The sequence below is a fragment of the Hippocampus guttulatus genome, chromosome 18 (genome assembly GCF_054856545.1).
Source record: "Hippocampus guttulatus isolate MCC_2025c chromosome 18, RoL_Hgut_1.0, whole genome shotgun sequence".
Taxonomy (NCBI): Eukaryota; Metazoa; Chordata; class Actinopteri; order Syngnathiformes; family Syngnathidae; genus Hippocampus; species Hippocampus guttulatus.
The window spans coordinates 495,207-512,215 of record NC_141278.1 but is presented as its reverse complement, the minus strand read 5'-3'; the positions used below and the strand labels follow the sequence as shown (position 1 = coordinate 512,215).

The following is a 17,009-nucleotide window of genomic DNA, read 5'->3' as shown; positions in this document are numbered from 1 at the left end:
TGCTTCAGAATTGTCGAATGTGCGAAAACGGCTGTTACTGGTCTTTCGTTTTAAAATAGAAAAACCAAACTGAGATACAGTTTGTTGTCAGACACGAGTCAGGAGAAGTCCAATAAACATTTTGATTTTCAATTAGTAATTAGTAAAGTAAAATCATAGCAAAGCAAGATTTATTTGTGATTAAGAATAAAAATGGAAAACCAAACTGTGAGACTTTCCCTTAACCAGACAACGAACGAGAAACATACTGTTAGTATAGCAGTCAAGAAAAGCCTAAAACTTTCTGACATGAAATAAAAGATGTATCCGTGTTCCACTAACTTTACATGGAATAGGGTAAGCAGCTCCCAAAAATGCACCCGCTCACGTCGCCATCTTGGCGCCCTCCCCCAGGTAGTGGCTTAAAAGTGGGTGTAAAATGGCGCTGTCGCAAGGAACAAAGAAGAAAGTTTGCTATTACTATGATGGTAAATACCCCTGTTTGTGCCCTACTCTGTGCATTGAATGGCGCTTTGGGCGGGCCGTGGACGCTTTGAAATGCCCGCCTGATAGGTCTTTAAAAGTGCGACGCCGGTCGGGCTCGACGGTTTTGCAGCAGCCGGGTAACTAGCTCGCGTGCTAAACTAACAGACATGCTGCTCGTGTAAATGCACAGTTTTATCAAACTAAGACTAAACCACATTATAACTTTAATGCATCACAAGCGCTTATTGTGTACGTTTATGGTGAATGGTGTGACTTTGGCAACGGTCTCACTATAGCTAAGGAGTGCTAAAGACCCTTGCTAACCTGGCTGTCAATCAATGACAATTCACTTGTGACTCCCCGAATCAGAATCCGTGTCATCTTTGTCATTTTAATTTTGTATTTTAGGTGACGTGGGGAACTATTATTACGGCCAGGGCCACCCCATGAAGCCCCACAGGATCAGGATGACACACAACCTGCTCCTCAACTATGGCCTGTACAGGAAGATGGAGATCTACGTGAGGTTTTTTTTTCTTTTTAAATTATTTTACGCGAGTTGTAAATCCTATAGAAACCTGAAATTAGTATTTCACATATGCTTTCTTCCTTTATCAAAATATACAGATAAAACATTTCACAAGACAAAACATCTTTATTTTTTATAGCGCGTTCACAACAGCTGCAACAAAGCGATTTACAGAACATTTAACATAAAATAACAAAATACGGTATTTTAACTAAACACATACCATAAGACATGCAATCATAAACATATTCCAGCATACCCCTTGTTGTTTGAAGCAGTTCTAGATGACCGATTTTTTTTTCTCATCTTTAAGGGGATATTATTCAAATGTTATTGACAAATTAAGATTTATAACGCCAGCGTGAATGGTAATGAATTCCTTTTGACTTGGACTTGCATCATGTGACCTGATGTGTCCGTAGAGGCCGCACAAAGCCAGCGGCGAGGAAATGACCAAATACCACAGCGACGACTACATCAAGTTCCTCAGGTCCATCAGGCCGGACAACATGTCGGAATACAGCAAGCAGATGCAAAGATGTGAGATATATATATTTTATAAGCTGATGTAAAATGCGCACGTTAAAATCACCGTTGTATTTTCCCCACGCAGTCAACGTGGGAGAAGACTGTCCGGTGTTTGACGGCTTGTTTGAGTTCTGCCAGCTCTCCACGGGCGGCTCCGTGGGTGCGTTTGTCCAACAGAGCTGCGCATTCTCCACTAATCCCCACAAGGACACTTTATATCATTTTAATGGATTTCCAGCGGGCGCGGTGAAGCTTAACAAGCAGCAGACCGACATCGCCGTCAACTGGGCGGGAGGACTCCACCACGCCAAGAAGTCGGAGGCGTCTGGTTTCTGCTACGTCAACGACATCGTGCTCGCCATCCTCGAGCTGCTCAAGTAAGCCCCGGTGGATTTCTAACATGCAAAGTGCAGCGTTACCGTGAAAAACGTGCTCGGAACGGAGCGCCGTATTCATCACGACAAGAATAGCTTTCAAATATTGGTCACGGGAGGTCTTCATTTTTTTAAAGGACTGTAGATATCGTAGATTCCCACCAGAGCCTTGAAGGCATCGTGTCCATTCCTCCCGTTGTACGCAGGTACCACCAACGCGTGTTGTACATCGACATCGACATCCATCACGGCGACGGCGTGGAGGAGGCGTTCTACACCACTGACCGCGTCATGACCGTCTCCTTCCACAAGTACGGCGAGTACTTTCCGGGCACCGGAGACCTGAGGGTGAGATGGATTCCCGCTTCTCGGGCTTCTCTGGCGACGTTGCACGAGATGATCACGGTCCGCCTGGGCTAACTTGTAGGACATCGGCGCCGGGAAGGGAAAGTACTACGCCGTTAACTATCCACTGAGAGACGGCATCGACGACGAGTCTTATGAGGCCATCTTCAAACCTGCAAGTGCAATTATCATACTCGGTCAAGGCCAAACATGTTCAGCATCGCTTAGTGTCTGTGTGGCTTAGATCATGGCCAAAGTGATGGAGATGTACCAGCCGAGTGCAGTGGTCCTGCAGTGTGGCGCCGACTCCCTGTCAGGAGACAGACTCGGCTGCTTCAACCTCACCATCAAAGGTACGCACGCGCAAACGTGGGCTGGAACGGGATCAACAAGTAGCGCAACAACACAATTGCGCCTTTCTACCAATAGCAACGTGACAAGTGGCTGCCATCTTGGACAACCCCTCAGAGTTGGAGTGAGAAATATGTTATATTGTTTGACTTGAATTTGAAGATTTTCTATTGGCAATATCACACAAAAAAACGTCTCCCAAAGAGGCAATCCCCCCCCCCCCCCCGCCCCGCCCCGCCCAAAAAAAAATTACCCGGCATCAGATTTTCAAAATTGTTGGAGCTCCTTGTTCTTGGGCATGACCATTTTGACACATTAACAAAAATCATGTTAAGTTACAGCAAATACAATGGGACACAGAACATACCGCTGTTGCAAAGTGTCTGCCCACCCGATTCAAATGATCAGAATCGTTAGGGGGCTTTTACAGAGCTTGCTGATGACCTGATCATTTGGATCAGGTGTGTTGCAGCAGGGAGACAGGGAAAACATGCCTGACCCAATGTGAGCGTTGCATTAGCAGTAACTCTAAAAGGCCACAAGGTGACAGTATTTCTTTGCAGATGCCGACTATAACCTGTCGTGTCGTTCGCAGGTCACGCCAAGTGCGTGGAGTACATGAAGAGCTTCAACCTGCCGCTGCTGATGCTGGGCGGGGGCGGCTACACCATCCGCAACGTGGCGCGCTGCTGGACCTACGAGACGGCGGTGGCGCTGGACTGCTCCATCCCTAACGAGCTGCCCTACAACGACTACTTTGAATATTTCGGGCCCGATTTCAAGCTGCACATCAGCCCGTCCAACATGACCAACCAGAACACCGACGAGTACCTGGAGAAGATCAAGCAGCGCCTTTTCGAGAACCTCCGCATGCTGCCGCACGCGCCCGGTGTCCAGATGCAGGCCACACCCGAGGACGCGCCGCACTCCGACAGCGCAGATGAGGACGACGAGGACCAGGACAAACGCATTTCCGGTAAGTCTCGAGGCGGAAAATGACCAGGTCTGCTTTCTACTTCCATTTTCACACCACTTACCGTCACAGTGGGAAAAGGAAATCGCGGGGCCCACCCATTCCGCGCTCGGTGGAAGGTACAAAATAGGCGGCGTCATGTTTATTTATTTATTTAGCCGCACCGTTTGCTTTGTGCTTCAGTTCGCGCTCACGACAAGAGGATAGCGTGCGACGAGGATTTCTCGGACTCCGAGGATGAGGCTGAGGGTCAGGGAGGCGGCCGGCGGAACGCGACCAATCATAAGAAGGCCAAGCGGGTGAAGAAGGATGAGGAGCGTGACGGGGACGAGAAGAAAGGCAAGTCTTTTTCCTTTCATGGGGGGAAACATGCATTCATCGTTTTTTTACGCTTTACAGAAGTGAAGGAGGATGACAAGGAGGGGGAAAAGATGGATACTTCAGTGTAAGAACATTTAAGTCCCAAAAATGTTTCCAACTATTTCCAATGCAACATTGAGGGTTGTTGTTGGGTTTTTTTAACTTTTTAGAGCAAAAGAAGAAGTGAAGACTACGTGAAGTGCGTTGACTGCTGTTTCAAAGTTGATGGGAGCACGTACCTCAGTTGGCGCCACCTGCCCCAGTGACCCACATCGAACAAAACCAACTCTGGTAAATTTGTTTCATTGTGCTCCATCGTTGCCCAAATGAGCCTGTTCGGTATCACTTTTATTTTGTGATACGTATTAAGAGTCTGTTTGTAATGAGGCTGAATGTGCGTACTTATCTTCCTTGCCATGTTTCCACATTTAAGTTATTCTGAAAGCTTCCTATAGTTTGTTTTTATTGTGCTTGAATCTGAAGCAAATTTTTTGATATAAGCACGTTCTCTTATTTTGTGGTTGTGTACAAAGAGGGTGTGACGTTGCTTTCAGAAAGTGGTTTTGCCTTTGTTATTAAAAAAAAAAAAACATTGGGAGCATTTGAATTTTGGACAAATTACACAGTCCCAACATCAAGTCAAAACTGTTTACTGAAGGTGGTAGGAACAGATGCGTGTGTGATGGGAGGTGTCAAGTCTTAAAATGGCAAAGTTTTATTTAATAAAAAAAAAAAAAAAGGCCTGGGTTGTTAGAGCTGTGGATGCCCACTCGGCACAACACAAGCTGGACGCCCTGTTGTTGCGAGTCTCAAAAAAGCGGCCGGTGCGCGCGCTTTTCACACCTCCAGCTCAAAGTCAAAGTACTGCGGGTCAAAGTAGTGAATCCTCACATATCCATCCTCTCCTCCACTGCTGTAACTGTAACACGGGCACAGAAATGCAAATAAGCACAAGAGCAAGCACAGGAAACGGTGCTTCTGGACGGGTTCTGGTACCTCTTGCCGTCCGGGTGGAACGACACGCAGTTGATGGGTCCGAAATGTCCCTTAACTCTGCCAAACTCCTCCTCGTATGCAGCGTGGAAGAACCTGAGAACCGCAAGCGTTAATAACAAAAGCATGACTTAGGGGTGTTCCTTTTCCACGCTGACAGGAAAAGCAAATGACAATGGCATTGATCAAAACACATTTCGCTCACTCTGAAACATGTTTTAACCTTCAGCATTAGCCTCTTGCATCAACTTCTAGAGAAAATATTTTTTCCCCACATGCCTACCGTAAATAACTGCTTCCCCTAATACATTTTCTTAGAGTACGCTACTTTTTTTTTTGTTTTAAGAAATGCCATATTTGAAATAAAAGCACGTTTCCCCCAATAACGGTCAACTAAACGGAATTTGTTTTTCTCCTCGATGGCAAACGGTAGCATCTTTCGACAACCGGCTAAAAGAGAGGTGGCACTTTTTGGTGTCTCACCTGGCCTCAAACTTGCCAATCCTGGTGGAGGTGGTGGTCACCTCCATGGCCTCCTGACCGCCGCCCATCACCACCTGTGTCGCGCACACATACCACGCCGAGTGTTGCAGAGACGCACACACACCCACTCTAACCCCACTTTAGAGGACACTTACGTGGTCCATGATGGGCGAGATGGACGCCGAGTTGACGGGTCTCTCGGTCCTGAATGTCTTGATGTGATCCAGGGAGGCCGAATCAAAGAGCTGAGCCGCGTCACACACACACGAACAAAAATGAGCGGTGGTTATTCTTGGACAGGTACCAATATGTGTGTTCAAGCAAATTTAAAGAAAAAGAACTAATCATTCCACTTTTCCTCAAAAATCAGTTTTTTTTTTCACGCGTGCACAACACACACAATTCAAGATGCATTGTGGGATACGCTGAGGGCACGACATAGGACGCCGCATATATTCATTCCACACTGAAACGGCGCTACCGGTATGTCAAACGTACTGTTGAGTCAACAGGGTGTGATTTTGACCGCAAGCAAAGAGGTCAAAACAGGCTCATAACTTGAAAAACGTGTCGGCGGCAGTACGAATAAGTCAACGCAACCGTAAAGATGCGGCATCGGTGCGTGTACGGGAAGGCGCTAACCTTGGCAGTGTTGTCCTTGGATGCAGTGATGACCATGGTCAGGTCCACTGACGTCTGGATGTCATTGATCTGCTTGTTGTGCTCCTTGATCGTCTTCAGGATTTCCCCCGACTGGGCGCCGCCACCGATGACAACAAAAGTGCGCTCAATTATGAACGTGGGAACCGCTAACGACACGCGTGCCAACGAGATGGCCGGCCGCCGACCTTGGCGCTGAACTGGTTAATCTCGCCGTTTTCATGCCCGGCGATGACAAACTCGCCGAGTGGCCCCCACACGGCGCTGGTGATCTTGTGGTCGTTGCACGGGACGGTCAGGTAGGGCTGGTTGTCATCTGTGCGGAAAGAATGGCTCTTTATCGCTATTTTTTTCCCACTTGTGCCACAGCTAGCAATCTGAGGTGAGGCCGCATGATTATGATCATATTGATAGTCGCAAGTATTTTGATTACGGCTGGACAGGATAGCAGCCTCATTTTTCGGTATTGGGTACTTGTGGGGGCTGCCGACACCAGCCGCCGGTCTGAAACAAAAGAGTTTCGTGTACCGCCAATTGCGATCAATATTGTCATCACGATTATTAAGGTTAATCGTGCCAGCCAAAATTGTGACCATGAGCAAAAATTGATTAATTGCTCAAATGTCACCTGAGCTTTATTTATAAAGCACTTTAATATGACAAAAAAGGTCAGGTATACCAGTTCAGAGTTTAACTTTGCCTGTTCAGTAACAAACACGTGATGCATCATTTCTCATGGAGAAGGGCGTGTCTTATGACTTCTTAAACTTGTGTGACAGCTAAGAATGTTTAAATGCTATTTAAATGTGAACTGAAACGTGGCCACAGTTCGGTGTCCACCGGTTCAACCGTTTAGTGGTCAAATCTCAACATGATACCGATTTGTTGTGGATCCCGTAGGTCAAAGAAGTTGAGGAAGCACTGGTAGCCCATCTGCTTGTCCGTGGAAAACATGATGATGTTGCCACTGAAGTCGAAGCCACACGTTCTGACCGCAGAGTTGGTATTGACCAAGGCCAACTGTTTACCTGCAAAAGGATCACATTGATGACAGTCTCAATTATCGAGCGGATCCAGACGCAGATTACCAATTAGGTGCGATGAAGAAAGTTCGCTCACCCGTCTCGCAATCCCACAGCCGACAGCTGTTGTCTGCCGAACCCGTCAACACGTTCTTTGTGTCCCCTGGTGAAGAGCGCGCTAAGGAAGCGGCCACCGAGGACTGTGGTACAATTAATGACAAATATTTGGGGAATTCTTAGGATACAGTCGCAGTCGACACACCACACCGCTCCTGTGTGTCCATTGTAGGTGCCCAGACGCTCGCCGTTCACGGAGTACCACACATTTGCAACCTAGAGGGGAGGGGGGGGGGGAGTATATTATTTAATTGCAAACCACAATTAGGCGGGGAGATGTACCCCCCCCCCCCCAAAAAAAATATGTATCACACTGAGTCAAAGATGTGACAAAATCGAAAGCAGTCATTTGTATTTTTATGGGCTGCTTAGTGCTGACACATAAGCAGCAGATTCTAACAACGTGTAAATATGCTTCATTTTTGTCACTCACCGTGTCCTTAGCCACGGAGAAGATGAGGTCCCCTTCTCTGTTGTACTTGAGCTGAGTGATGGACCTCTCGTGGCCCTGAAGTAGAATGGGTTTCTATGGGGAAAAGAGGGACAGGAGCTCATGACGAAAACCAGTTTTGCTGATTCATCACATTATCATATTTGACGGAGACCGACAACATAAACCGTACTATACAGACATTATGTAGCTGTTGAGCAGTGCTGTTTCGTACTCCATGTAGCTAACGAGACGTCACCGGAAAAGCTAACATTTGCCGCACAAGAGCCTTGAAGTACACACACGGGCATATTATTGAAAAAAACAACATATACCAACCATGTTTGCCAGCCGAGTGGTATATCTCGGTTTCAGAAAATTCAGTAAGTCCAAGTACAGAGAGAGTAAACGGACACTCGTGTTTCTATCGGCGTTGCCGTGACTGAAAGGAAGTGACGTTACTCATGTCCCCCAGCAAATACAGGCAGGTGCGCCCTCTAGTCTATTGGAGTGTAACCTCAACGATCACAACGTAACTGTTGCATTTCGGGTTCTGATTCGATTGGTGAAAATGATCGTAAATCAATATTATATATTTGTTTGTATATATTTTGATATCATATGCTTAATTATTTAGTGTGTGTGCGCGTGTGACACAGGTACACACAAACATACACTCACAAACTACTTTTTTGTTACGTATATATTTTGTCAAATATGGTAGAATTATTCCAAATTTTAAAAATACATTTTAAAAGGTCAAATGTAATTTGCCATTTTTTAGATTGAATATGACGTATTATTTATATTTAGAAATGTTGTAAGTATATTTTCATTTCGACAGCACATGTTACATATACAGTACATAGTAAAATGATTTACAATATTTTATAAAATTAAATATGTACAATAATGGAATTATTTGGTCAGACTAAGTCTACAATTTATTCATTTTTACCTATAAATAACATTTTCAAAGTAAAAAATATTTTCGTTTTCATACAAGGTTTTAATAAATATTTAATACAATTTTTATTACGGACCATTACTCTGTTCGCTCGAAGATCTCTGTCGCTTTTGCCAGTCGCCCAAGGACCCTTTGTCTGCGCATGCGCACATCATCCACGTCATCCGGCGAAAAGTGACGACCAGTTAAAAAAAACTTACCACGGGGAAGTCGTAATTCTCCTCGCACACACAAAAGAAGCCGTTTTTTCCTGTTTTTTTGGTTGTTGGTTTTTTTTTCTTTTTTCAATGTTCTTTGTGAACATCACCGGGTCGTCTGACGATATGACGTAGCTTATCTTGACAGGTAATTTTGCTGGCATTGCCTCGGTGAAAATGGAGCGGGAGTTTGAGGACATTGAATCGGAGGGCCGGTGGCACAAATTATACATGGTAAGTCAAGTTAGCATGTTGCTAACATTTAACAGTCCAGAGCTGAGTGAGTCGGGAAAAAAAGGAAAAACCGTGTCTTTGGCAAAGTTTATGTTAATATTGGACAGTACCGGCATGCCCCTAAAAATAGTAATTCAACATTTTTTTTCATCAACCTACTTGTGGGGGGCGCTGTGAGAAGGAAGAAGGATACAGGAATGGTAGGGAAGGAAGTGGAAAGAAGTAAGGGAAAAGGGAATGGTTAAGAAATGCAAGGAAGGAATCAATGACAGAAAAAGGATTTTAGGAAGGGAATCATTGAAGGATGAATTCAAGGATGGCATGAGGGAAGGAGGGAAAGGATTCAGCACCACTATTGAAAATCCTAAACCGATCCCAAACTACAAAGCCAGGCTAGAAACTCAACCCGAAATCCTAATTTTTGAACCCTAATTCTTGCTCTTTATTTGTGTCAATGAATGAACTTCCGAAGGTTGTATCAAAATTGTTGCAAGTCGGAATTTGGTTTGAGGAGCGTTCCATTGTTTGAAGGCGGGCATGTCGAGCATTGACAAGCTCAAACTGCGTTTAAAGATATCGCCATCATCACGTGGAGACTATAAATGAAATGAAAAGCGTATACTGACTTTGGGCTCACCCTGTAAATTCCGTAACAATTTTTCATTTCCAACAAAAGACTAAAATTATCCCCCAACCGTGATAATTGTGCTGACACTACTTTGATAGTGCCATGACCACTACCTACTATCAGTGATCACTGAATTCATTCTAAAACGAGTCATTTCTGCTGCTATTCTCTAGGAGATCCGAAGTCAGTCCCACGAGTGCTCCTACAAAGTGGCCAAGTATCCCGAGAACCGCAGCCGCAACAGATACAGAGATGTCAGCCCCTGTACGTTTAGTCCTCGCCGTTCTCGCCGTGTTCAAAACTCCCGACGGTAACTTGCTCCCCCGCCTCCCGCAGTCGATCACAGTCGAGTGAAGCTGAAGAATGCCGACAACGACTACATCAACGCCAGCCTGGTGGTGATGGAGGAAGCGCAGAGATGTTACATATTGACTCAGGCAAGTCGTGGGCATCGAGCGACACAAGTGGAGCCATTTAGTGCAGATCGGAGCCCTGTTCGCATCTATTCGAGGAGTCGGTGGGACGAGAACGCCGCCCCGTTGTGCTCCATTTTTCACCGCGACTTTAAGATGCACATTTCAGATCGCTTGTCTCGGATGGAGCCCACATGTTTTTGCTGTGCTTGTCTTCAGGGTCCCCTCAGGAACACGTGCGGCCACTTCTGGCTCATGATCTGGGAACAAAAGACCAAAGCCATCGTCATGCTCAATAGGGTGATTGAGAAAGGCTTGGTAAGCTTCACATCTCTGCCAAGTAGCCCAGCAAAGGTGGGGCAAAAAGCGGCACGAGGCTTCTGCTCATGCCATAGTTTAATTCCTCCATATTGGTAACTCCAGTTTGTACTTTGTGTAGTCTAGAACTAAGCTTTGCTCAGGCGTGGCGTGGACGTTCCCGACATGGAGTTGACCCTGACGTCTGTGCGTCCACTCTTTCAGGATATACCGTCGCGCGGCGTCTCATCGCTTTGCTCTCCTTTCTTCTTTGTCCGTTAGGAAAAGTGCGCTCAGTACTGGCCCGTGGCCGAGGAGCGCGAGATGGCGTTCAGGGACACGCGCTTTCTCGTCACACTGCTGTCGGAAGACGTGAAGTCATACTACACCACCAGAGCGCTGGAGCTGCAGAACATGAGTGTCGGTGTTCATTTTTGCTCGTCGCCAGCGAGCCTTGTGAAAACTTCAAACGGTCCACTGCCCAACCCGGCAATTTCCAAATCTGTTGTGACAGACTGGGGAGAAGCGGGAGATCCACCACTTTCACTACACAACGTGGCCCGACTTCGGTGTGCCCGAGTCGCCGGCGTCCTTCCTCAAATTCCTGCTGAAGGTGCGCGAGTCCGGGGCGCTGGGCGCCGACCACGGCCCCGCCGTGGTGCACTGCAGCGCCGGCATCGGACGCTCGGGCACCTTCTCGCTGGTGGATACGTGTCTCGTGCTGGTGAGAGATTTCATTTGCCGACCAAACCTCAGTGAAGCGGTCATCGCTTTTTTCTACATTTTTATCATAACCTTGCATACGTTATCATGAATCGGCGATTATCTCACCCCCAACCTCCCCGTCAGAGAGCGAGCGTCCATGCTGGAGGGATACAATTACAGAGGCCGTTTGTGTGCGTTGGTGCTGTTCTTTTGGTTAGCAACTGAATTTTTTTGAACAGTCGTGTCGATGAAGCGAGACCATTCTTTGTTTTCCCCTCCGACGGGGAAAAAGGGGGGCGTATTTATTTTTCTTTTGTAGATGGACACTGTTTACATGCTTTGGTGAGCCACAGAGTCCACGAGGGCTCAGCGGTTAACTCTTAAACGTCCACGGGCGAACAATCCCGCCTCCGAACCGAGATCATCCACATCCTACTCGGGGGGTGTCCGTTTATTTTTGTCCGGCAGATGGACAGAAGGAAAGAAGAGTCGCCGTTGGACATCCGGAGGATCCTGTTGGACATGCGAAAGTACCGCATGGGTCTCATCCAGACGCCCGACCAGCTGCGCTTCTCCTTCATGTCCGTCCTCGAAGGAGCCAAGTGCATCTTGGGGGACTCGTCGGTGCAGGTAAAGGCACTCGCGCCGCCTCCGTCCGGAGCGCCGATAACGTCGGCTTCCCGTCTCGCAGACTCTGCGCCGGCAAGACCGGGAGCCCACTGCTGACTCGCCGGAGAGATGCAACGGCGGCCGGCGAGCGGGAGCGACCGGCGAGGAACACGACGACAAACATGACGGCGAGAGGCCAAGCCAGTCGCCAGAGCAGGACAACGGCGCCACGCAGTCAGTAGAGAGTTTTGTTGTTGTTTGTTTTGTTTTAATCGGGGCTATTTGATCCATTCGGTGAGTTAATTGATCGTGGCAGTTTATTTATTTATTTTTTTCGGAACACTGCTGACATCGTGGACGGAGCTCATTTCCAAAAAGCACCATTCAGTTCACGGTTGCCGACGTGACAACTTTTCTGCCCCCTCTCGTGAATATTTTGAAAACCCGTGAATTGAATCCCGACCAAAACAGACCAAACGAGTGGAATCATTTTTACGCCAGCGAACCGCATAAGGATGTTCGGCTCGGATAACGGAGGGATGGAGTCAAACGTCAATACTCATTTCTGTTGCTTCGGCGGATGCTGATGCAAGTTCATTCAGGATTGGGACCGTTTCAAAGCTTGTTTGGTATCAGGAGAAATCAAGCAAATACCAACAAGGGGAAACAAAACCCAAAAGGCAAAAGACGTTTTGAGTCATTTTCAACAAAACTGTGAGACGTCCAAACCCTGAGCTTTGTTTGGTTTTAGTCCAGCCCTAATTGAATATCCGTTTCCTTTTGTACAGCAAACGACGTCGGGACGAGAGTTTCTCCACAGGCCAAAGCCAGAGGACCGATGCTGCCGACAAGAAGCGGAAAAGGTGATGATGCCGCATTGTTCTTTGCTATCCGGTCGAAGGTGCGTGTGCTCTTTGTCCACACTAGTAAGACAATTCGGCACATGGAGCTTGAAGATGGATATCAAGGACAATGAACAAATGCTCCCGACGGCCTTGCATACTGATCACAAATTCATCCAACCGCTGCGCGCGCGCACGCCATTTTGTCTCTGCAGAAAGCGGACCAGTACCCGCTTTGTCCTCCTAAGACATTAAAGCACACAAATAGAAATGCTGTCTTACTCGTAAGGTGTTTTTCTGGTGCCACTTTTGGCCCACTCGTATGTAATTAATCCTTCAAGGGGAACGACCGTGCCGCACTCATTTAACACCACTAGGACAACTACCGCTAGTATGCGTCACGCACTAGTGGACTCCACGGCCCTTCTAGTAGCACCAAAATGCCCGCCTGAAGCTTCAATTTGCTCGTAGCATGCCGAGCATGTTCTAGTTATTCTACTCGTACTCTGGCAAGAAAATGTCTCTCGGAACTGGGGGATAAAATAAGAGCAAGAGTTATTCTACCACTGCGCTGAATTTTCTTACGAGTGAGGACAAAGAGCGCATTAGTCCATGGGTATTGAATTGAGGCTCAACGGCTTTTAAAAAAAATAATAATAATAATTAAACTTGCTTATGACCAAGAAATTGTCAACATTTTCCCTAGAACGGTGATGCGGGGAGTAGGGTGGAAGAACAAAATGTTCACACTTTGTCCCAAATGAAGTCAACCCCGCAGTTTTCTGAAGTCTGCCACTTTGTTCAAACAATTTCCCCTGTGCATCAGTGCCACGGGGCAACTTTTTCTCCACCTTTATTCCTCAACAGTGGCATGGGGGAGGAAAAAAAAGTGCTCTTGTGACACGGCAATTTTGTCCCCCCCCCCCCCCCACATTAACTTTTTTAAGCCTGCATTTTCCACATTTTCTGCCAGACGGGACAGCAAGTCACAACAACAACAGGACTCTTCTTTCACTCATCAAGCGGAATGCATGAGAAAACTCCCCAAGATGCCAAGCGTGGCCGTCTCATGTCATGCTTTTGCAATTCATTTCTCGTCTTCATTGTAAAGTCCCGACAGCTTGCTTTTCTTATTCTTGCTTTTTGTCTCATGACAGATCAAAGAGCAGCGACTCCTGACCGGGCGCCACCAACCTGAGGCTGCGTTCGACAGCAAAAAAAAAAAAAAAAATCGTCAGGGAAAACGGCAACCTCTCTGTTCTGCTTCTTCTTCGCCAGCACCTTCTGTTCCTGTTCCTCCGCAAACTGTTTACAGCACCTACTAAAAAAAAAAAAACAACAACATACCAGCATTTCTTAAACAGGTTTGTTTAGTGCAGCTTTTGTCATCCACATTTATACCGACTGAATTGAGAGCCATGCATTGACAAGTTCACATGATTCAGATCTGTATAGTTTTTAGGGGGAAGAAGACCTTTTTGTGATGAAAATATTCTATTTTTTTTTTTTTTATATCAAGAGTACTTGAAGTGAAGCAAAGCCAATGGCATGTACATAGTTGTTTTTTTTCTCTCTTAAAAACAGTTGGATTTAACACTCGTTCTCTCTCTCTCTCCATATGTGTATATATATAAAGAGATTGTTACGTTTGAACCCAGACAGTTTGATGGGGGAAGAAAAAGGACCATTTTTTCCTTCATTATCTTCTGATAAAAATGGTCTCTAATTGACAGAACGGGTGGCCCTCTGTGCAAAACCGTGAATTTGGCAATTGCTTTCAAACGTGAGCCGATCCTTCAAGCGGTTGTTTCAGAAATGCCGCCGAGACGTTTTGTTCATGGGCGCGCAGAAACGTGCTCCCCCTCAAAGTGAAAACTTGAGGGGGGGCCGTGAAGCGTTATATTGTTTCAGAGTCGAGTTACAGACACGGCGGGGGCGGGACTGCCGGGAAACACTGCGTGGCGCCGGGCCAAGCCCTTTCGGTTAGTCGGCGAGTGAATGAGGTCAAGCGAGAGAAACGTTCACTCTGGTTCTCTGTGATCAAAATTTTTTTAATGAAATCTAAAGCAAGGTTACAACAAGTGATTCAGAAGATGGCCGGAGGGATGCCGCTTCCAAACAGCAGATTCCAGGAAGTTGGGATCTTCCATTTGACCTCCCGGCTCTGGAACAAAGAACCACAGTACCTGCCGAATCCATTTCAACACATCAAAACACTACAGAGACTTTCATTCCAGTCAGCTGAGCCCCGAAGGCGAGATTTATTTTTGAGCTATTCTAAAACCCTTGCGGCGGAATTTTGCCGGCTCGGATAGATGGACAAAGATAAATGACTTGAAGTCATTGAAGTTCTAAGCGTCAAAGGGAAATGCGATTATTTCCCAGCGTCCGCTTGATGGTGACGCTTTCGCTTTCTCGTCGCAGTGTTTTGACTTACCGCGTCGTTCAGCAGGTGGAGCCAGTCGTCCAGGTGACTGACAAGCGACAGGGCGTCGGGCACGTTGTCTCCCTCGGAGCAGAAGAGCAGCAGCACCGCCAGAGGCACGTCCTCTCTGCAACTTTAACAGCCACATTGCTGCCGACTACCACTGAAGAAAATGAACCCCGTACCTGTCCGTGTAGAGGCCTTTGGTGATGCCGCCGCCGGGGATGGCGAGTTTTGTCTCGTCTGCGCCGGCGTCTAAACGTCGCGGACAAAGAGGCGGCCTCTCCAGCTCCCTCCAGCCCAGCTCCTTGAAGGCATCACCGCTGCTCCTCAGCAGGCTCGGCGTGACCAGGTACCTGAACGGAGTGCTCAAAACACACATGCGCGCGGGCACTATATAAGAACATAACCGCCATACAACCCGAAATAACTTCAATCTTTTAAGCGGGGGCCGACTGCTTACTCGACTTAGCCGCTTCGATGGGCAACTTTGATAGCCAGTGAAAACTGGCAGATTTGAACGCATTACAACGCAAGACTAAAATAATGACATTCAAACAATTTGAGTATGCTTTACACGTTCTAAACAACAATAGAATTGGGTGGGGGGAAAAGTCAACAATTTGGACATTCGAACCGTGACATGTTGGCATTTTTACAATACTTTCCTATGTTATGGTTAGGTCGAACGTGTCTCAATGTAAAAGATTTTGTTTGTTTTTTCCAGTAAAACACTTTCAATATGGCTTAACGTAAACGTGAGGGGGGTAAAATCAGAAAAGAATTCCTCGCGAATGTATCTTTCACCGACAATGGCAATAAAATCGACTGTCAATTTGATCGTGACTAAAGGTTCAACATAAGGATGAGTTTGGTGAGGTTACCCTCGCAGCTGCTGGTCGTCCCTCTGGTAGGCGTGGCTGCTGGACAGGACCAGTGTCCGGGAGAAGCCGCTGGCCTTGATCCACGACAGCAGCAGCTGACGGAAGCGTCTGGATTTGCTCTGCGAGGCGTGAAGGAAAACAATGACAAATTAGCGTGCATGTGCATCGAAATGCAGGCTTCTTTGCAGCTAAGCGGGCGGGGGTCATCACTTCAGTTTGGTTGCAAAACACGTCTGTATGTATTATGCGGACCCCTGGTGGCCAAGTAGAGCGCACCGGAAGGAGGAACACAATGCCCACTGAATTAACCATCACGATTCACAAACTGAATGCAAACGCAGCCACGGCCGTTGTTGTGACTTTTGGCTTTTTGCAAACTGTTTCCCTAGACGTTGCCTGCCTGTGAGCTCATCACACGACTGACATACCTTGACAACTGGTGCCCTGATCTGAAGAACCGCTAGCTTGAGCTCAGGTGCGGCATATACTATTGACAATAGGGAGAAAACATGGCTATCATTATTATTATTATTATTATTGCTGCGCATGTTCGGATTACCAAGTACGGAGTCTTCCACCTTCTGAGGCCGTATGCAGTTCCCCCGCGTCGTCCTGGCCGTTGGCGTACGGGTTGTTGCCCGCCATGGGGATGACGCAGTCCGTGTGCAGGTAGCCCACCCTGGGCAGGCTGAGCGTGGATATGAGGAGGTCCACCGCCAGTTGGCCCACGTTGCCCACCGCCACCGCTGGCTGACGTCATACGAAACAAACATCCTCACGATCATCGGTTAGCGGTACAGAAGGCGATCGGTTTTACTTAATTTTAATATGAAACACAAGCGATGGACGGATTGACCGACGGACAGCCATTCGTTCATTTCTCTCGTTTTTCTTCGTGATTAACGATGTACATAAACCGGACTTACCATAACAAGTGTCAGATCCTTAAACACCGGCGAGGAGTTTTGTGATGTAATAAACATGGTTGTTTTGTGTGATTTTTCTTTTTTGTTAATATTGTAAAAAATTAAACGCTTGAATCATTCAGGCGCTATGGGTGCTTCTCGTCCGGCGTCGACAACTCATTCTCATTGAAGGCCCCCGAAATGCCTAATTTAAATCATGGACTGAAAAGGATTTTGAGAAAATCTCCCATGGTACTTGGTAGACAGTATCCC

At 46.9% G+C, this 17,009-nt stretch overlaps 4 protein-coding genes across 10 annotated transcripts; 2 read left to right on the top strand and 2 right to left on the bottom strand.

Annotated features, from left to right (window-relative positions):
• Positions 1 to 319: 319 nt before the first annotated feature.
• On the top strand, positions 320 to 6,291 carry LOC147190445 (putative histone deacetylase 1-B). Its single transcript, XM_086136260.1, has 13 exons — positions 320 to 467; positions 874 to 986; positions 1,417 to 1,534; positions 1,608 to 1,682; positions 1,761 to 1,899; positions 2,103 to 2,244; positions 2,324 to 2,416; positions 2,486 to 2,594; positions 3,188 to 3,568; positions 3,749 to 3,904; positions 3,965 to 4,010; positions 4,096 to 4,216; positions 6,143 to 6,291. The coding sequence occupies exons 1-12, from the start codon at positions 419 to 421 to the stop codon at positions 4,121 to 4,123; spliced, it is 1,449 nt and encodes a 482-aa protein (XP_085992386.1). The 5' UTR covers positions 320 to 418; the 3' UTR covers positions 4,124 to 4,216; positions 6,143 to 6,291.
• On the bottom strand, positions 4,560 to 8,113 carry eif3i (eukaryotic translation initiation factor 3, subunit I). Its single transcript, XM_086136264.1, has 11 exons — positions 7,970 to 8,113; positions 7,634 to 7,726; positions 7,329 to 7,416; positions 7,181 to 7,246; positions 6,940 to 7,089; positions 6,250 to 6,377; positions 6,044 to 6,154; positions 5,557 to 5,646; positions 5,402 to 5,475; positions 4,922 to 5,014; positions 4,560 to 4,844 (listed from the first exon to the last, which is right to left on the bottom strand). The coding sequence occupies exons 1-11, from the start codon at positions 7,970 to 7,972 to the stop codon at positions 4,763 to 4,765; spliced, it is 978 nt and encodes a 325-aa protein (XP_085992390.1). The 5' UTR covers positions 7,973 to 8,113; the 3' UTR covers positions 4,560 to 4,762.
• ptpn2b (protein tyrosine phosphatase non-receptor type 2b) lies at positions 7,020 to 14,116 on the top strand. 2 transcript variants are annotated; one of them, XM_086136262.1, is made up of 11 exons: positions 7,020 to 7,156; positions 8,943 to 9,028; positions 9,830 to 9,920; positions 9,993 to 10,093; positions 10,289 to 10,387; positions 10,649 to 10,786; positions 10,881 to 11,090; positions 11,540 to 11,701; positions 11,763 to 11,914; positions 12,469 to 12,543; positions 13,680 to 14,116. In XM_086136262.1, the coding sequence occupies exons 2-11, from the start codon at positions 8,972 to 8,974 to the stop codon at positions 13,699 to 13,701; spliced, it is 1,107 nt and encodes a 368-aa protein (XP_085992388.1). In that variant the 5' UTR covers positions 7,020 to 7,156; positions 8,943 to 8,971; the 3' UTR covers positions 13,702 to 14,116. The 2 variants fall into 2 exon arrangements, with proteins under 2 accessions (XP_085992388.1, XP_085992387.1); XM_086136261.1 differs by lacking the exon at positions 7,020 to 7,156 and adding an exon at positions 7,174 to 7,288.
• Positions 14,117 to 14,552: 436 nt separating this feature from the next.
• Positions 14,553 to 16,910, bottom strand: psmg2 (proteasome (prosome, macropain) assembly chaperone 2). 6 transcript variants are annotated; one of them, XM_086136269.1, is made up of 7 exons: positions 16,758 to 16,910; positions 16,391 to 16,581; positions 16,260 to 16,344; positions 15,832 to 15,950; positions 15,133 to 15,315; positions 14,960 to 15,080; positions 14,553 to 14,686 (listed from the first exon to the last, which is right to left on the bottom strand). In XM_086136269.1, the coding sequence occupies exons 1-7, from the start codon at positions 16,812 to 16,814 to the stop codon at positions 14,609 to 14,611; spliced, it is 834 nt and encodes a 277-aa protein (XP_085992395.1). In that variant the 5' UTR covers positions 16,815 to 16,910; the 3' UTR covers positions 14,553 to 14,608. The 6 variants fall into 6 exon arrangements, with proteins under 6 accessions (XP_085992395.1, XP_085992396.1, XP_085992397.1 ...); XM_086136270.1 differs by having other exon boundaries at positions 16,260 to 16,318; positions 16,410 to 16,581; XM_086136271.1 differs by lacking the exon at positions 16,758 to 16,910 and having other exon boundaries at positions 16,260 to 16,318; positions 16,391 to 16,616.
• Positions 16,911 to 17,009: the final 99 nt, after the last annotated feature.